General features: G+C 35.2%; 1 protein-coding gene across 4 annotated transcripts in view; it reads right to left on the minus strand.

Moving 5' to 3' along the window:
- Positions 1–19,126, minus strand: part of LOC5572193 (receptor expression-enhancing protein 5) — a 41,749-nt gene that overhangs the window by 19,881 nt on the left and 2,742 nt on the right. For 3 of the 4 annotated variants that reach the window (XR_002500157.1, XM_011495194.2, XM_021843126.1), the window contains exon 2: positions 6,559–6,750. Coding sequence is in view for 3 of the 4 variants with exons in the window: in XM_011495194.2 (XP_011493496.1) it covers positions 6,559–6,688 (130 nt within the window). In the remaining variant the exon portion in view is untranslated. Of the gene's footprint in view, positions 1–5,461; positions 5,541–6,558; positions 6,751–19,126 lie in introns of those variants that run through there. The other variant, XM_021843127.1, reaches the window with a different exon arrangement.

Raw genomic sequence — 19,126 nt, forward strand, 5'->3', positions numbered from 1 at the left:
AGTATAGAAAATTGATTTTATTTCATTTATTACTACATTAAAGCTACATTGTACTTATTAAGTATTAGGTATTATTTTATGTTTTTATCACTATTGATATTATCAAGGCCAGAATTCCCAGTGAGTGAAGAATTTTACAGTACTAGAACACCATAGAAGATCGCTTAACATTACCTAATCATGGAACGGCTTTTTGCTCTATTATTTTAGGTAGATGCTATTGATCTCCCTTTGCTCCTATCCGCAACCCGGTGCACGCGCCCTGTTGGTTTTCGAAAACCTCGTAGAAGATTACAAACCGTCAATGGCATTCCCAATTACTACCCCACATTGCACATTCAAGGGTCTGATTGTGCTCCTAACCCACCCTCAGTCTGTAATCTTCTCGCCAGTTTGAAATTATATTTTCCCGAAGTGAAAGTAATTTTGATGAGTGATAGCGTACTGCAGCCCAACTGCATAGTACAGTAGTTTAACCAGAATCTTTAGGTCAGAAGATAAAATCTAAATTTTGTAATAAAAAGGTTGCCATTGCTTTGAAATTTACCCAACATCTAATCAAAACTACTAACAACAGCGATCAATTATCAAAATTCATCGCTCCCTGGAAAATATAATCCCAAGCCCAGGGAAATTTCTGGAGGAACTTAATATTGAATGCCAGATTTAATTTATTGAGGAGTTCTTGGAAAAGTTTATAATACCCGAAGGAATTTTTGAGCAATTCCTAAGAGTAATCGTGGATGAATTTCTGAAAGAATCTAAAAGAAAATGTCTGGAACAAAAGAAAAAAAATCGGTGTAGGAATTTATTAGGGTTTCTTGGAAAAAAGTCGAAACATTTTTATTTAACTCTGGAATAAACCTTTGTGGACAACTGGAGAAAAAAAACATCTGGAGGATTTTTTCAAAGCAATGTTTAGGAAAATTGCTGGAGGTAGTAGCGCTGAAGTGCTCTCGGATTTCCGGGTCAAATTCTGAAGAACATCGTCTAAGCATACATTAAAAAATCGCTTGTATTATCCCTGTAAGTGTTCCCAAATATTCCACGAGGAATCTCTACGGAAATCACTGAAATTCCTGAAGCATTCCTTTGGATCTGAGAAAAATATCATTGAAAACTTGTGCATTAGTCTTTTGTAGTACAGACGAAAAAACATTTTTACAAACAGGAAAATTGAAACGTTCTCATATATGCTTCACATAACCTATCAGCAATAGAAATAATTGAAATGGGCTAAATTTTGTTGAAAGAATTATTATATTGAGCTTCAAAAGCAGTACATATTGTAGGTGGTTTGGATGAACGAGTTGCCACCTGTGCAGTGCACATTAGTGTGAGACAAAATTTAGATTCTCGCTCCAGTCCACTTTTTGGATTGCATTTAGGTCCCATAACAACTGTGCAAAATTTCAGCTCGATCGAAAAAACTATATTTTAGCGCCAGCCGTTCAAAGTTTGTATGGGATTTACTATGGGAAAACTTACTTTTGCAAAGAAAAATAGCCAGAGGTCGCTTATTTACCTCTATAAAAATTCTTAACACAGACCTCGACAGTTATTTTTACAATGAATAATATTGTCGAAGACCGCGAAACAATCTGACACTTGTGAAAAAAGTTATTCAACGAAAACCTATTGGCAAGGCGACGTTGATTAACACGTAAAGGAATAACAATAATAACAAAATCGGGCAGAATTTCCGAATAGTCTATGCTTAATAACTTTTTTCACAAGCATCGGAAGTGGACTGGAGTGAGAATCTAAATTTTTCATATAACCGTGTCCCATTACTCAAAGACGGCTGCACCAAATTGTTTCATTTTTTCACAACATACTCGTATTAATGTATCATTTAGAAAAGTGAATATACGAATACGATAAAAATTCTGTAGCCTGAGATATTTATGTGAGGTATGGCTACGCGTTGGTCGCCCAAGGAATTTTGGAATATATCTGGATCTAGATGACCAATTATCAATATCGACACATATTCTGAAACTAGAAGAGTTTTTCAAGAACTTGCGAAAGAATGGTGCAAAAATGAAACTGCCGGTAGAGGGGTTAATTACTGACTGAAACGTAAGGATAGTCTAACGAATAATAGTTTGCAAACGTTTGATATACAGTAGCGGTTAAAAGTTATTTGGAAAAAAGTTTAAAATAAACTTTTTCCTGTTTAAGTTGTTGGCTAAATTGTATTACTTTTGCTGTTGTTACTATGAAAAACAAGTTTACAGCTGAAAATGTAGAAAAAAAAGGAAAAATCTTCAATTGGATTGCTGAAGCTAACAGTGACAAGTACAATAGATTTTATAATATATTGAAAAGAAATTTCGTTATATTAGAGGACTGTTTTTTTAAATTATTCGTTCTTAGGAAATAGATTTCAATGACAATGAACAACAATATATCTTAATTTGAAATGAATACTAATTATTATATAAATTGTTCAGCTTTATTAATATTTCAGCTAAACTTCATACTGAAATAATATTACACAACCTATAATGAAACAATTAAATAATGAAAATATTCTTTCTTCAAATTGCCGAGTTCATAAGAAAATTTAATGATAGAACAATTTCGATAATACTGGAATCTGTTGTCCAGGCTATTCCATCAAGAGCATTGATATATCAAAACAAATCGATGAGTTGATTGGGTGAAGATTTCCTGCAACATTTAAAGCCAGGGATTGAATCCTGAGAAAATTGAGAGAATCTCTCACGTATCGCTCTCTGTAACTATCATAACATGCTGCATATTATGAGAGACTGTTTATCGTATACTGCTACAACTTTGATCAGATTGGGGGGATAGTAGTGCATGATAAAACCCCTCTAAACATGCTCCAAACCTGGGGACACTATTGCTCTTGGAAGTTCGTGGATTGTTTATCGTGCCAGTGAAGAAAAACACCTAACCCCAACTGTAAACAAGCGAGGAAAATGGATTTTATCATCGCTCTCTCTTTGGGGCTCTCGCTCGCTGCTTCCATTTATCAGACTTGTTACACCTTGCGATACAATGACGATCGTGGACCGCAACAGATGGGATGTTTTTCTTTGCTTGCTTTGATCGTGTTTCATACTCAAATGAGAGCGAATTCTGCAATGCCTGTTTAAAGCACAATTCACGGAATAAATATCTTGTTTTAATGTAATATTCGCCATAAAGAAAATATGTTTTTTTTAAATAAAGCTCTAACAGGAAATATGAATAAAACTAAAACAAAGTTTTCCAAGTCTTCAAAGCATCGATTTTTTTAAATTTATTTAGTTTTTAATTTGTTTATTTATAAATTAATTTATTTAGACATGAAGCAATATAATGTTTACATAATTATTTTAGGCTTAAAGAAATATGTTGGATTCCAACGACGGGGTTGGTGATCTAATGGCTACCGCTTCTCTTCAAAAGCAGAAAGTCATGGGTTCAATCTCAGGCCCGTCCCTTTCCTCGTACTTTGTAGTTGTATCTTTCACTTGCTTCTATTTAACACTCTTAATATATCACAGTTGATCTAACATAGTTCATAGCATTTGCTAGAACCCGAGACGGACAGAAATAAACCGTTTCCCTAAGCTTCCATTCTTTCATCATTATAGCAGAACGTCATTCCTTACGCCTGATACATAGGCAGTCTGCTAACCAAACCAGTCAGCCCCTCTGCCTTAAAATTACCCCACCCCTTCACCCTTCCCGCATGAACTGGCGTAGACGCAGTGGTATATACGGTCTACCGTGGGAGCCAGTTGAATGCATCATCGACTCCTTCCCCTTCCCCTCATTGGTCAGCATTCTGACGTGACAGGCACCATTATTGCCTAAAAATAGAAGATCACCAGCACTTATACACTGAGGGTATCTGTTAATCCCAAGCAGTCATCTGGTTGGTTCGTTGTGTAAGTGTAGCTGATCTGGCGATACTGGAGTAACAACCACGGGCGGCCAATCAAGCTCAAACTATAGCCCAAGCTAAAAAAATCTGTTGGATTCCATTTATCAATAAAATCTAAAATTTCTTTGATTTTTTTTCAATCTTGTCATATAAATGTTTTGAAGCTGAATCATCATTTTATTACCCAACTTTAAAGGTCAAGCAAAGAAAAACCAAGTTTGATACAAAATAATTGTGCCATTTTTTCCAGCGCCTCTCAATTTACCGAAGTGATTCAAAATGCTACGTCCACTAGCTAGGACCCCTCCCTCCTCCTCGTCACACATCGTCACAAATTCGTGAAGCCCCCCCTCCTTCATAAAAAGCTACGTCATTTATGGACGACCCCTAATATTACAGTTTGGCTCATTAGCAGCGCCGGTTGTTTATTTTGTGCTTTCTTATCTAAACATGGTTATGCTGAATGAATATAAACCATAAAAAATTGCAGGACTTAACATTTCAAATAGCGTTTTGATAGAGGCGCAGCCAAAAATTTTTTAGATTGAAGGGAATTTTTGTTACGAAAATGATATATTCTATCATGTTTTACTGCTTCAAAATAATTTCCTTGAGAGTAGCCGAAATTTCCTGAGAATTTCTGTTTTTTCCAGGTTCAATAAACTGCCCATAAACGCATAATTGTCCCATGTGAAAAGGAAACCAAGCAAACATGGGACTGACATGTGTTTATGGGCAGTAAAATTCCCTGATAATTCCAGTTTTCTTCCAGGTAGTAGACACCCTGAAAATTACGTCCCGCTTCAAGGGGAGGGAGGGGGTCGAGCCAAGCGTAACAAGCCTTACACAATTTTCGGAGCACTTATCGAAAAAGTCGAGATTTAGCGTGACATAGTTTGTGTGCGTGCCATCCCTAAGATTTTCGACTGGTGGGATTCGAACCCACGACTCTCAGCATAGCATTGCTGAATAGCTGCTCGTTTATCGCTACAGCTAGCTGGGTACCGATTTTAGTATATAACATTTTTACTACTGTTGTAATTAAGGTTTGAGCAGAAAAAAAAACTTCAGGTAAACAGATACACATTGTAAAGTACAATATAATTCATTTTCATTTCGTTCTTTATAAAATCCATTGACATGTTTCACTGTGAGCGGAAATAGGGCACGATGCTGTTAATGCAATGAAATTATTTTTCATGTATGTTTTTTGAATTCACTTTGACTTGATGGCACAACTTTGAGCTACAATTTGACACAACAATAGTGTAAATCGGATCTATAGTTTTTTTCATCCAAAATGTAATATTTATGGACTAGTTAATCTGTTTGGCATCGAACACAAAATATGTTTGTGCTTATGTTTCGAAATATGTTTGTGTTTGTGCGCACTGTGAGTTAAGATAAAATATTCTAGAATTCAAAGAAGTTTGTGCATATATTTTACAAAATTGCAACACTTTGACAAACGCGAAACGAAAAAGGTTCAAAACCACTGCACTAAACGCACCACTAATCAATGCAATCCACCTGTGATTTTTTCCTATTACGTGTTACCTATATGTGGTGGCAGTGTTGACGACAGTGTGTATTTTCCTTTAGTATTTGTTCCTATAGCCATGTAAGTAGATAAGTAGCTAAGCGTGCGAAAAACCACCCAGCCGGCACCAGTCTGATTCGAAAGGTTACATTTATACACCTTACCACACAATCACTGAATCTTGTGTGCGGGATCTGCGACCGACGTGATGCAACCGCAATTTTCCGCACGCTTGTATGGGTCTTCTGTTAGGGTGATTCAAATAAGAGAAAAGTTTTAATTCTATCTCCTATAGCTTACTTACAAACTAGATTATTAAACTGGAGTCCTTTTTAATGCAATGCTATTTAAAAGAGTATTTAAAGGTGACCCAAAGACGCTTAAAGTAAATGACACTGGCCTATCTTGCTCCCTGTCCCATCTTGCCCCTTCTTATTCTAGATATATACCGTGCTTAAAACATTTTACAAAATTTCTCCATAATATTTTCCATATAAGCATACATTATCTTTGGGCTACCTTTAAATCTCTATCGAAATGGTTTAAATTTTTACAAAACTTCATTTTTATCATGAAGCATATAAGAAAGATTTACCAGTTATGGTCATGGTGATTCCCTATTTGGCCATATGCAAAATTTGGATAACTTTTAAATTTTAAATGTTTTTTAAGATCAAGATACATCCTATATTTTACTGCTAAAACACAAAAAAACTTTCCAAAGGTGAAGGCAAGGCGTATGGCGAAATAGGGAACCACTATGACCATAATTGGTACGCCTACCCTATGTCAGATTAGTTTTCAAACATTTTTTTCTGTAATTTGGATCACCCTAACGTCTATACATACAATGCATTTCTATACGTTTTTGTCATTCGTATCAAAATTTCGTGACGTTAGTTGTATGAAGCCTCAATTATCGTGCCTGGATTACTGACGATGACTGGATAATCAAGCCAAAACGTTGAACATTTATCAAAGCTTAAGTGGAACCAAGATTTTATAGTAAAATTGAACCTACTGTATTAACCTCAACTAAGTTATAATAAGTTTTGTCTAGGTCATTTGTATTGAGTTGATAGATATATAATAAACACAAGAAAAGAAAACTCACCCGAAAAAATATACAGCCTCGGAACACCGCTCTTCTCTTCGGCCAGATTGAAAGCCTTCGTCCATGGTTTGGTTTCGTCCCTCAGGGAAGTTTCGATGGATGCTCGCACCTCTTCGATTTTGTTGGCCATTTTTCCTGGTAGGGCTTTAGAGCAGCAGCAGGTAACACTCACACGCGCGTTTTTGTTTTTTGCTATAGATTATCAACGAGAGACGAGACGGGACCTTATGAGACACAATGCACAACACGTCCAAATTGCACTATAGCAGGTATTGATTGATGTAGGACGTAGTAAGTCTAGTAGGGTGTGCCAAAATTTTAATTTGTCAGAAAACTTGGATGCTGAACCTCAAAAAATGGTAGCTAAGGATGTTTCAGTGAAATTCTTGTATGTAGGAACTCTGAGATACCGTTTTGAATCATATTACGGACAGATTCATGTTCCGGAAAGTCGAGTGATTTTGTATGGGAAACATTTCACACGAAATGTTTCAATTTTTACCGTTCAAAAGTTTTCACTTTCGAGGCTTTTTCCATGAAAATCTATGCAAACTTATAATGTCCAACTGCCTTGGACGTCGCTTTAGTGGCTTGATGACCTCAACTGATAATTTCACTTCTCTATTTATAATTTCCATGAGCTGTTCGGAACTCGAATCAAAGTGTTCGGAATTTGAGGCAAAAGTGAGGAAGCATTTTAATTTATTTAAAATTATTCAAGTTGCGAAAGCGTATTTTTCACCCACTATTCGAAGGTTAAGGGTTTCTGACACTCGATAACGCTGAGAAATCAAACAGAATGATTTATTTAGTAGGCTCTATGCTGAGTTATACTTCTCTAAGGCCTTAAGTGTCCGTAATACAAATCAAAACGGTATAACGTTTAGAGAATGCCCCATTGACGTTTTTGACAAAAAGTCGATATTAATTCTAATGTAGCGAAATTCCGTGAAACCCATTATTATTATATTTCTGAAGAATTCCATATTTTTATATTTTTGGGGATCTCTCAGACTCCAAACTATCTGGAAAAAATCAACCATTGTATGTTTTTTATGAACATTTTGCACACAGATTTTTTGAATGTTTGAACACTATGATTTTCAAGTACAATCAGACATAAAATAATCATTAAAAGTTAGTATCAAACTTATCGCTTGTATTATTCTTTACCTTTAGAAAATTCGAAAATTTATAAGGAAAACATTGTACAATACCGCTAATTTCATGCGTTTCGGAGTTATTCAAGATTCACTGAAATGACGTTGTCAGAAATGTGACGTTCTTTGTATTTTTTCAGAATAACCCTATCTTTACACTCACTAGATTAGGAAATTTTGTGCCAACAGTGTTGTAATAGTGGTATCTCAAAACCACAACCCATCAATATGGATCGAACAAAATCATGAAAATCTTTAGTAAATATCGCCAAGTAAGCGCATTTAATGGAAATTTAATAATTTATTCGAACCTCTATGCTGTATAATAGTAGCTGTATATTTTTTTCATGGTATTCACAACTATGGCAACAGTACGAGGGTAAGTATTTTCGCATAAAAATGTTTCCCTTGTTATGACAAACATATTTGTTGTTATCATTTTGCATGAAGCATAATATACATTTTCATAAAGCACTTTTATACAAGAAATGATATTATTTCAAAGGCCATCTTTTTCACTTCATGCTAAACGTCCGTTATACCAAAAGTTTTATGCAAATATGCTTCAGCAAAAAGGTCACTCTTGCACTGTTCCCATTGTTACGAACAGTTAGGAAATAATTACACAGCTACGGCATAAAGGCTTAATACAAACAATATTCCAAACATAAAAATAGAAATAAAAAATATTTAATATAAAAAAATATAAATAAATTTCTCAACTTTTCATAGGTAACTAGTAATAACTAGCATTACGTTTAACCCATCTACCGGCAGCTTCATTTTTAATCGCTAAAAAAATATTCAAATCGCGATAACTTTTTAGTTTCTCGATATTGTTGCACCATTTTTTCAATTGGTGCAGTACTCTTGGAGAATTCTGAAAATTACGATATTAGGTTTTATAGAGTTTTCAAGATCTTTATTTGTCCAGCTTGGGACCAGAAACATAAACGCTCATTACTCATAAACGTCTGCACCAAATTGCTTCATTTTTTCACAACATACTCGCAATGAGTAGCCTGAGATATTTACAAGGGTTATGGCTACGTGTCGGTCCCCAAGGAATTTTGGAATATCTCCGGATACAGATGACCAATGATCAATATCGACACAAATTCTAAAACTAGAATACTTTATTGAGAGCTTGTGAAAAAAATGTGCAAAAATATCGAGAAACAAAACAGTTATCGCGATTTGAATATTTTTTAGTGGTAAAAAATAAAGCTGCCGGTAGAGAGTAGGATTCTTTTTAACCCTTACATCAAACCGGTACAAAACTTGATTGCTTTAAATAGCATGTTTTTTTTTCAAACAATGTCTTCAAAGTATAATTGCCTCGAATTGAATCGAAACAAACTTTGCCAACTGAAGATTAAGGCATACAATCTACAATACGATAGTTACTTATCTTGAAGCAGTTTATTTTATGTTGGAAACTATTACTTTATTTTTATAAAAAATAATGGTGAAAGAAAAGTTTATGTTAGTCAAACAATATGGTATGTGGATTCTGGCAAACTACTTAGAGTAGGGCCGTTGTTAATTGTACCACGATTTTCTGGTGAGTTGCAAGCTTAGTGTCAATGATGATGTCGCGCTACACGATGATTGTTCATCTGCAACAACCAGACAGCTCACCAATCCACCAGGAGGTGGATCGTGCTGAGTTGTTGAGTTGAAGGAGAGCGAAAGAAGAAAGGCACAAAAGTCTGTTTGACAGCTCTGCAGAAAGCGCGTGCGCACGGACAGAGCGCGTGCGCACGGAAAGAGCGCCAGTTCGGCTCGATTTGCAATGATCGGTTATTATTATTATTTTTTCGCTATTGGATATTCTATGGTTTGGTTGATCGATGTTAAAGTTTGTTTTAAAAGCGGAGCTACTTATTTTGAAACATATTGCCGTGTACAATAGTAGACAACACAACTAATTTAATTAAAATAATTTGAAATTATAATTAGTACATATACAAAAGGGGAAGAACGTTTAGGCTGGTTGTGCATTACGATAAAATCTCTTAACATAAGCAATGCTTGTTGTTGGTTCTTGTGGAAGGATCAACATGTTCGGCTTAACGAATCTTATTTTAAATATCGAATAACACTCATGCAATTGAACAAAAAGGATGTGATTACAATAGACTTTTGATATTTTCAATTCTGAACCACCGCAAAAAAAAAAAATATTGGGAATCAAAATTCTCCTGAGAGGGATGATGTGGGGGAGGCTCATTCTAATTAATATTGTCGTTCAATTATGGGTATAAATTAAAATTGTTATTGTTCTATACATACTTATTTATTATAATTACCTGTAAATATTGATACAGCCCAATTCAAGTATTTAAATATCAAATAACAAACATAGATATGGTCGGTGTTCAGACAGACTGAACCAAGTGTTTTTTTCAATCGAGTAAGAAAAATGTACCCCAAACATGTGAAACATCAAAATATTATAGATATTTACTGTAATAATGGAACTTATCTATTTGATGATACATTTGTATCAAAATAACATGGAAGATTTAAAATTGATGGAGTTCTTTACGTATCCTTAGAGCTCCAAAATTCATCTAGTTTGGTCTGTCTAAACACCGACCATATGATTCTCAAAAACTCATGAGAATGGTATTTTACTCTTTGAACTGTTATTTAATTTGGATGTGTTTAAAAGATTTATAAATTTAATTTATTATTGATGTTACGAGCTATGTCTGTAGTTAAACTTAATGCTACACAAGAAATATATTTGAATCAAAGTATTTTTATATATAAATCATATGAAAAAAAAAAAAAATGTTCCAGAAAGTACTCTAGAATTCTTTGGGAGCATCTCCCGGGATTCTTCCTTAAATCATTCATGAATCCTTCAAATCCTCTCTGGGATTGTTCTGCTGAAAATCTTGAGATTATTTCTGAATTTTCTTCCAGATATCGCTTTGGGATTCATCCAAAAAAAAACGTTACCATTCCGGTATTACTTCTGAGATTCTTTCGGATATCCCATTGCGATTATTCTGGACATCTTTTTGGATTTTTTTGCAGAACTCTGTATGTGATTTTGCGTGTATCTCCTTAAGGATTACTTTTGAAATCCAGGAAATTAAATTCTTTGAAATTCTTGAAAATTGTTTTCGAAATACTATGGAAGATTTTTCCATAAATCCTGATGCAATCCATTTGGATATTTAAAGAGGATTTTATCAAAAAATGTACGACTCTACTAGAAATTCTTCGAGAATTCCTCCGAAAATAACTCTAGATTTTTATCCGGAAATACTTCTGGTATTCTTATGAGAATGCCTCTGGTATTCTTCCAAAAATGACGAGATGCTTTCGGAAATCTTTCTGAAATTCTTCAAGAAATTCCACTGAGATTTTTACGCCAATATCTTTGAAATACTCCTGGGACTCTTACAAAAATCCTGTTGGAGTTTTTTTTTTTCGGATATCTTTCTATTCTAAATTTTTCAATAAATTTTGCTGGGATTGTGCTGTAAAACCTGCTAAGATTCATCCAAAAATACGACTGTCATTCTTCCGGATATCATTCAAGAATTCCACCGGAAGTTTTCGTGAGATTCAACCGTAAATCGTTCTGGAATTTTTCAGAAATTCCATTGAGATTCTTAAAAATATCCTTCTGAAAAATTTTCTGAGAATTGTTTTGGGATTATAGAAGGATTTCCAGAAGAATTCCAAGGCGATTCACAGAAACATCACTTCTGTATGAAGGATTATCGTTAATATCTGAAATAATCCCATGAGAATTCTAAATCCAAATTACAGTGATATTCAAAAGAATCCCAGAAGTTATTTCGCCAGAATCCCTGAAAGATTTAAAGGATATTCACATACATCCAGAAGATTTCATGAATATTTTCCAGAATAATTCCGATGTCCAGATGAACTGCAGAAAGATTCATGGAATAATTTCAAACGGGATTCGGAATCATTTGAAAGTAACTTTTAGAAGATCCTCAGAAAAAGAAATCAGTAATCAAAGTAATCGAAAAAATCTCATTATTTCAAGCAATGCTCGTTGGTTAATGTCGAAGGATCAACATGTTCGGCTTAACGAATCTTATTTTAAATGTTGAATGACACCACATACAATTAAACTAGAATGTGATTACAATTCTGAATCACCGCAAAAAATATTTAGAATCACAATCCTTCTGAGAGGGATGATGTGGTGGATGCACATTCTAATTAAAATTGTCGTTCAATTATGGCGATAAATTAAAATTGTTATTGTTCCATAAATACTTGTTTATTATAATTACTTGTAAATATTGATACAGCATATAAAAAGACATTGGTCCAGAAATTACTCCAGAATTCTATGGAATTTCCCTCCTGGGATTCTTCCTTAAATCACTTATGAATCCTTCAAAACCTCTCTGGGATTGTTCTGGAAATCTAAAGATCATTTCTGATTTTTCTCTAAGTTCTTCTGGAAATCACAGAATACTTACAGATATCGCTTTGAACTCATCTAAAAAACATCGTTAGCATTCCGGTACTATATCTGAGATTCTTTCGGATATCCTTTGTGATTCTTCTGGACATCTTATTGGAATATTTGCATAAATCTGTATGTGAGTTTGCGTTTATCTCCTTAGAGCAGCCGTAACGGTGCGCGACTAAACTAAATTACATGGCGCAGTATCATTACGCTGATCCGTACCGGGCGCTGCTAACCGGGGTAGCAAAATAACAGCGCTGCCTTCGGAAAGCATCGGGTGAGCAAATTTAGCAGCGCGATAGTTGCGCTGCTATTCGATTTGAATTCAAGCATACGGTGTGGGATATGAAATTCTGGTTGATGTTTTGGAAATCTGATGCATGATGCGCATGAAGTAGAAATTTCAAAATTTTGGGAATTCGGGTAAACCTTCAAGATTTTGATAAGAATACTACACGCAAAAAAATTGTGCGGTAAAAACTACCATTTTAGGGGGTTAACTTAAGCGTTCGCACCGGCAATTTTCAGCAGACCAGAAATGCGCTTGATTTTACCATGTCTGTAGTCGAAATCAGATTGTTGTAAATTATTTCTGTCAAACGTACCAGTAATGTGGTGGGGTGTACCGTAAACATAGTAAATTGGTCTGAAATTCCATGGTAGTTTCAAGAATGGGCGTAGTCAGCTAAAATAGTAATTTTAACCGCGGAATTTTTTTCCGTGTAGGAATCTGATGCAGTTATTGGAAATCCGATAGAAGTTTATGAAATATTCGAAAATCCTCGTAAGAATTTATCGATTTCGGAGTATTATGGGATTTTGGGATTCCGACTGGAATCCTTAGAATTCCGACTGGAATCCACGGGATTCCGCCTGGAATCCTCGGGATTTCGACTGGAATCCTCGGGATTTCGGCTGGAATCCTCGGGATTCTGACTGGAATTTTTGGGATTCCGACTAGAATCCTTGGGATTCCGACTGGAATCCTCCGAATTCCGACTGGAATCCTTGGAAGTCCGACTGGAATCCTCGGGATTCTGGCTGGAATCCTTGGGATATCGTCTGGAATCCTTGGGATTTCGGCTGGAATCCTCGGGATTCTGACTGGAATTGGAAAGAGATTTTGATAAGAATACCGTCTGGAATCCTCCGAATTTCGACTGGAATCCTCCGAATTCCGACTGGAATCCTTGGGAATCCGACTGGAATCCTTGGAAGTCCGACTGGAATCCTTGGAAGTCCGACTGGAATCCTCGGGATTCCGGCTGGAATCCTTGGGATATCGTCTGGAATCCTCGGGATTTCGGCTGGAATCTTAGGGATTCCGGCTGGAATCCTCGGGATTCAGATTAGAGTCCTCGGGATTCTGACTGGAATTCCAGTCGGAATCCCAAGGATTCCAGTCAGATTCATAATAATTACGGTCAAATTTGCAATATTTCTTGTAGGATTTACAAGGATTCCGGTAGAATTGGCAAGGGTTCCAATCAAATTAGCATCCAGTTGGATTCATAAACAATCTCAAAAATTTCCGATGGAATTCTAATAATTCCGCACCAGAATATAATAGATATTCCAGCAGAGTTACAAAAATTCCCAACTTGAATTGATCACCATTATTTTCACAACTCATATGTTAACCCAAAAAGCAACGACCGGTACGGTAACGAGTTACTAAATATGGTAGCCACCGGTGTGAGAATGAGTGACTAAACTAAAATGACAACTCTGGGGGTGATCATTTTAATCACCCAAATAGTCGCCCCCGTTAAAGATGCTCTTAAGGATTACTTTTGAAATCCTGGAAATCAAAATCTGAATCGAAATTCTCGAAGATTCTTTCGGAAATTCAATGGAAGATTCTAACAAAAATCCTGATGCAATTCTTCTGGATATTTTTAGAGGATTTTGCCAAAAAATGTACTACGACTCTACTACAAATTCGTCGAGAATTCCTCCGAAAATAACTCTGGCCTTTTTCCGGAAATACTTCTGGGATTATTATGAGAATACCTCTGGTATTCTTCCGGAAATCACCTTAGATGCTTTCGGAATCCCTTTAGAATACTTTCGAGGATGCTTCCGAAAATCTTTCTGAAATTATTCTAGAAATGCCACTGAGATTTTTACGTTCATATTCTTGAAATTTGTCTGGGACTCTTCCAAAAATCCTGTAGGAAATCTTCCAGATATCTTTCTAGCATTCTTTCGGGAAGCCTTCTGGGATACTTTCGAAAATCTTTCTGAGGATCCTTCAAATCCTTCTGTTAAGGATTCTTGCAGAAATTCTTCTACCTCTAGACTCTGGGAGTTTCCTGAATTTTTCAAGAAAACTGTTATTATTTCGACTATCTCTCTAGGATTCTTTCGGAAATTCTTCTACAATACCCCCAGATTTCTTTCTGTTATCCTGCTGGAGGACTTCAAAACATCTTTCAAAGATTCTTCCAGAAATTTTACTGGAATTTTTCAAGAAATTCTGCTGGGATTCTTCCGTAAAACCTGCCGAAATTCATCCGGAAATACGACTGGAATTCTGCTTGAATGATAAGCATTCAAGAATTCCACCGGAAGTTTTTGTGGGATTGAACCGTATATTGTCCTGGTATTTTGTTTAAATACATTGAGATTCTTAGGGAAAAATATACAGGATTCTTAAAAATAGCCTTCTGAAAATTCTTCTGGAAATTGCTTTGGAATTAAAGGAGGATTTCCGGAAGAATCCCAGGTCGATTTACAGAAGAACCACAGAGAAATCACTAAAATATTATCAGGGAGATTTCTAAAGGAATTATTTTAAGGATTCTCGTAAATTCCTGAAACAATCTCAGGAGAATTTCGAATGGATTTTGAATGTTTTTTACAGTGATATCCAAAAGAATCCCAGAAGTTATTTCGCAAGAACCCCTGAAGATTCAATGAAAAGTCACAGACATCCAGACGATTTCATGAATATTTTCCAGAATAATTACGATGTCCAGAAGAGCTCCAGAAAGATTTACGGAATAATTTCAAATGGAATTTCCAGAACCATTTAAAAGTCACTTTCAAAAGATGCTCAGAAAAAGAAAGCAGTAATCAAAGAATCTCATAGGTATTTTTTTAAAGTCCCAGTGACTGTCCGGTAGTTTTCTTGGAGGATTTCCATTTGAAGTCAAGAGGGATTTTCAGAAAATTCTGCCAAGGATTTAAGAAAATTTTCAAGGAAAATCACTAAAAAAATCAAAAACACTTCCTTATGAATTTCCAGAAGAATCACAGAGTTTTTTTTTCTCAAAATATCTTAGAAAAAAATTCTAAAGAATCACGAAGGAATTTTCGGAATAATTCTGGATATACAAAATTATCTCAGGCAGAAACAATAAAATCAATAGCAATAAATCTGTAAGAATATAAGAAGGATTTCTGTAAGAATATAAGGAGGATTTACAAACAATTACAGAGGAATTTTCGGATGATTTCCATAAATAAAGATTTAAAAAAATTCCCGTCATCTGGAAGATTCTTAGCAGGATTTTCGGAAGTATTCCACAGGGATTTCTGGGAGAATTCCATTGGGATTTACAAAAGAATTCCAGAGGAATTTCCGAAAGAATCCCAAGAATTTGCACGGAAGAAAGTGAAGTTAAATAATAGATTTTTTTGATTATAGTCTCAGGCGTCTTTCCGAGAGTATTCTAGAATAATAGGTATAATCTAAGACATTTTTCGGAAAGAATCTCAAAGGGATTTTGAAGAACTTTCAAAGAGTTTCACGGAAGAAATACTGAAGAATTACGAGGAAAATATCAGAATTTAAATAATAATTTCGTTTATATTTCCAGAAGAAATCCCGAGAAATTTTGTGAGAATCCCCGAACCCAGATTTTTAAAATAGATTCCATTACACTGGAAAGCAATCATTAAATCATTTTCGGCAGAATTCCCGAATTTTACGGCAGAATTCCAGAATTTTACAGCAGAATCCTGAAAGGATTTCCATAATAACCCAAGATGGGTTTCTGGGATAGTCCAATAGGAAGTCCCAAGGAGGTTATTGGAAAAATCAGAGCGATCAAAGAAATAACTACATATAATAATTTCAGAAGGGTTTCTGAAAGAATCTCAGTGAATTTTCAAGATGTCCTCTAGCAACACAACTAATATATACTAATATTTACAACTCAATACTTAATTATAAATTGCGTTAAGGTGATTATAGAACAAAGCCACACCTCAAATTTTCAAAAGCACAAGACTTGAGAACCAAACAGCTCTCACCGTTGAAAATTTATCCCATTAGTCACCACCAGCAAGCAAGCAGATTGATTGGTTTTCAACGCAAACTGTTGTCAGATTCTCCAGTCTTGTGCCCTTGTTTGGCTTCGTTTTATAATCACCTTAAGCTGAGTGTACGCCATCCAGTTTGGGGGCGGATTGACGGTATCGAAGTGGATTAAAAACAATTATAGGAGAACGTGTGGAAAATACATATGAACTGCGCAGAATACATCAGACCGATTTAGCATTGTTGCGCACTTCTAAAAGCATTTTATTTTTATTAAAATGTTTGATAATAGTAGAACGACAATGATCATCCGTTGATTTTCCGCTACTGTTTTTTTTAATTACAATTGTTATTTCTTTCCGTGCACGCGCTCGGGAAATGAATCTGGCCATGGTGCAACAACCGCGCTACATTCGATGAATCCTATGCGACAAAAATTGTCGGCGCTATCCGTCAAATTCGCTCACCAAAGCTATTTTGGTGACTTTAACATCACAGCTAGTGTCATGTAGACAATTTGATCGATTCCGTAACGAATTATTATGCAGGTTAAGGTAAAACAACCTGCATTAAAAATTCTTCACTGATGTTTTCCAACATCTTCTATGGTTATCTGGCTATGTTTATAGTAGATTTTTACAGAAATCTCTCCCATTATCGATTTCTAGAAACATATTGCAGATTACATCCATGGTTAACCGACACAAAAATTTGGAAACTGCTTTAACACGTGATTGCAGATGAATGTGATGTCGAATGCGAATGTCTGTGCAGTTATTCATTGCTGTAGTTAAAAAACAAAAACACGCTTTTTATACTCTCTACAACTTGTTTGGTAGTTTAATTTGGGGGAGAAATGCGCGGATTTAGAAACCATTAGCACATTTTTGAAGGATTACTGTGTGCAGTTGATAGTTGGTGAATATATACGATGTTTAGCGGATTTAAACCCAGTTTTTAGTGCAGATTTCTTGTAAGGAATTAACGATAAGTTTTTTCCTTAAGTCTTGACTGGACCTTAATGTATTGTATTTCCTGGATTTTTTTTTCGGTTTGTTCATAGCATATTTTTTCAAAATTTGTGGGTTAAAAAAATGAATTTATTATCAAATAAATAGTAAACTACGTATTTTTGCAGGATTTTTTGTATATTTTTGGTGAAGATATTAACATTAGTATTGCACATATATTTTTTTTCTCAAACCCAACAAGAGTCTAACGCTCAGAATTTCCGGAGAACCAGCAAATGTTGTTGCTGAACGCATCTTTTCAGGAGATCTTGAAAAGGTAATCCGCTCAGTCGATAAATTTTCGATAAAATACAAGTAACATTCTGAAAGAAGCGGGCACCAAAAGCATCTCATGGTAGTTTGCTAATCTACAAGTAAAGTCCAATGATTTTTTGAACTAATTAAAAAGTGTATCATTGACTTACTTCTATGGATTCATTTTCAACTGTTTGTTTTTGTTTTTCAGAATGTTCCGTTGTATTCATAGTTGCACTTTGAATTCACCATCAAACACTATCACTGTTTTCGACAATTGAGTTTGACAAATGAACCAAAGATGTGGATGAAAAATCGATCAAACAGCTCTAAGATGACATCTTATTATTCGAACCGTATCTTTCTCAGAAGATGAAAAGGTGAGATAAAATCAAAATGCAAAGCCTGCATACAACGTTTCCTTCGCCTGATATTGGTTTATGTGAAACGTATCTGTATCGAGACACTTTTTTATTTGTACGATCCAAAACACTTTTCATAATGAACGTATTTTGACTGCGCCACTGGAATGGTGGAGACAAGAATTAATGAACACCGGAACAACATGAGGAAGAAGGAAGCAAAAACAGGTTTAACGCAACATCATCTAGAGGAAGGACATAACTTCAATTTCGACAAAACGGAAATTCTGGAAAGGATCGAGAACCAGGCAAGCAGAACCATAGCAGAGGCCTTCCACATCAAGCTACTAGGTGACGACAAAGTAGTCAATATGCAGCGTGAGTGTGGAGGTATAGACTCTACATACAACGGTCTAGTGGGTAAAATCCGATCGCTACCAACACACACACAAACAAGAAGAGATGGATGACATATAGTGACCAATGCGAAGAATGTTAGATGTATAACAGGAAAGGGGATTAGTAATAAAACCACACTGGTGGTGAACGATCGATTTAAACAAGTGGGTGGAAAAAAGTTGATGAAAAGCTATCGAAAATTGTAAACAAATTCATTTTTTAAATATATTGTAGATCTGATGATTGCTGAAAATCAGTAAGCCGAAACGTTATAATCGTGTTTCAGTGTGTAGTAATCACCGAAAAATATCAACAATCTTCAAATATAAATATCGAATAGACAAACATTCAAAAGAGGAAAATATTTCATATTTTCTGCTCTACGCAAAGCAACTTTCAACAAATTAATTTCAAGTGGATTACATTACTCCTCAAGGAAAGCTCAAAACAAACATAACGTATTTTTGTTTGGCTCACACTTTGACAGAAATGTCAACTTCCGCGAAACTCTCTTATAAAGCATTGCTAGTTTTCACTAAATCCCACGTAAATATTCAATTTGCCAGTATACCAGCCCTGTTTTCGACCCAATTTTCTATCTCGTTTTTCTGACATTCGATTTTTTATTCATCATGACTAAATTC

The sequence above is a fragment of the Aedes aegypti genome, chromosome 2, assembly GCF_002204515.2.
Source record: "Aedes aegypti strain LVP_AGWG chromosome 2, AaegL5.0 Primary Assembly, whole genome shotgun sequence".
In the NCBI taxonomy this organism is placed as follows: domain Eukaryota; kingdom Metazoa; phylum Arthropoda; class Insecta; order Diptera; family Culicidae; genus Aedes; species Aedes aegypti.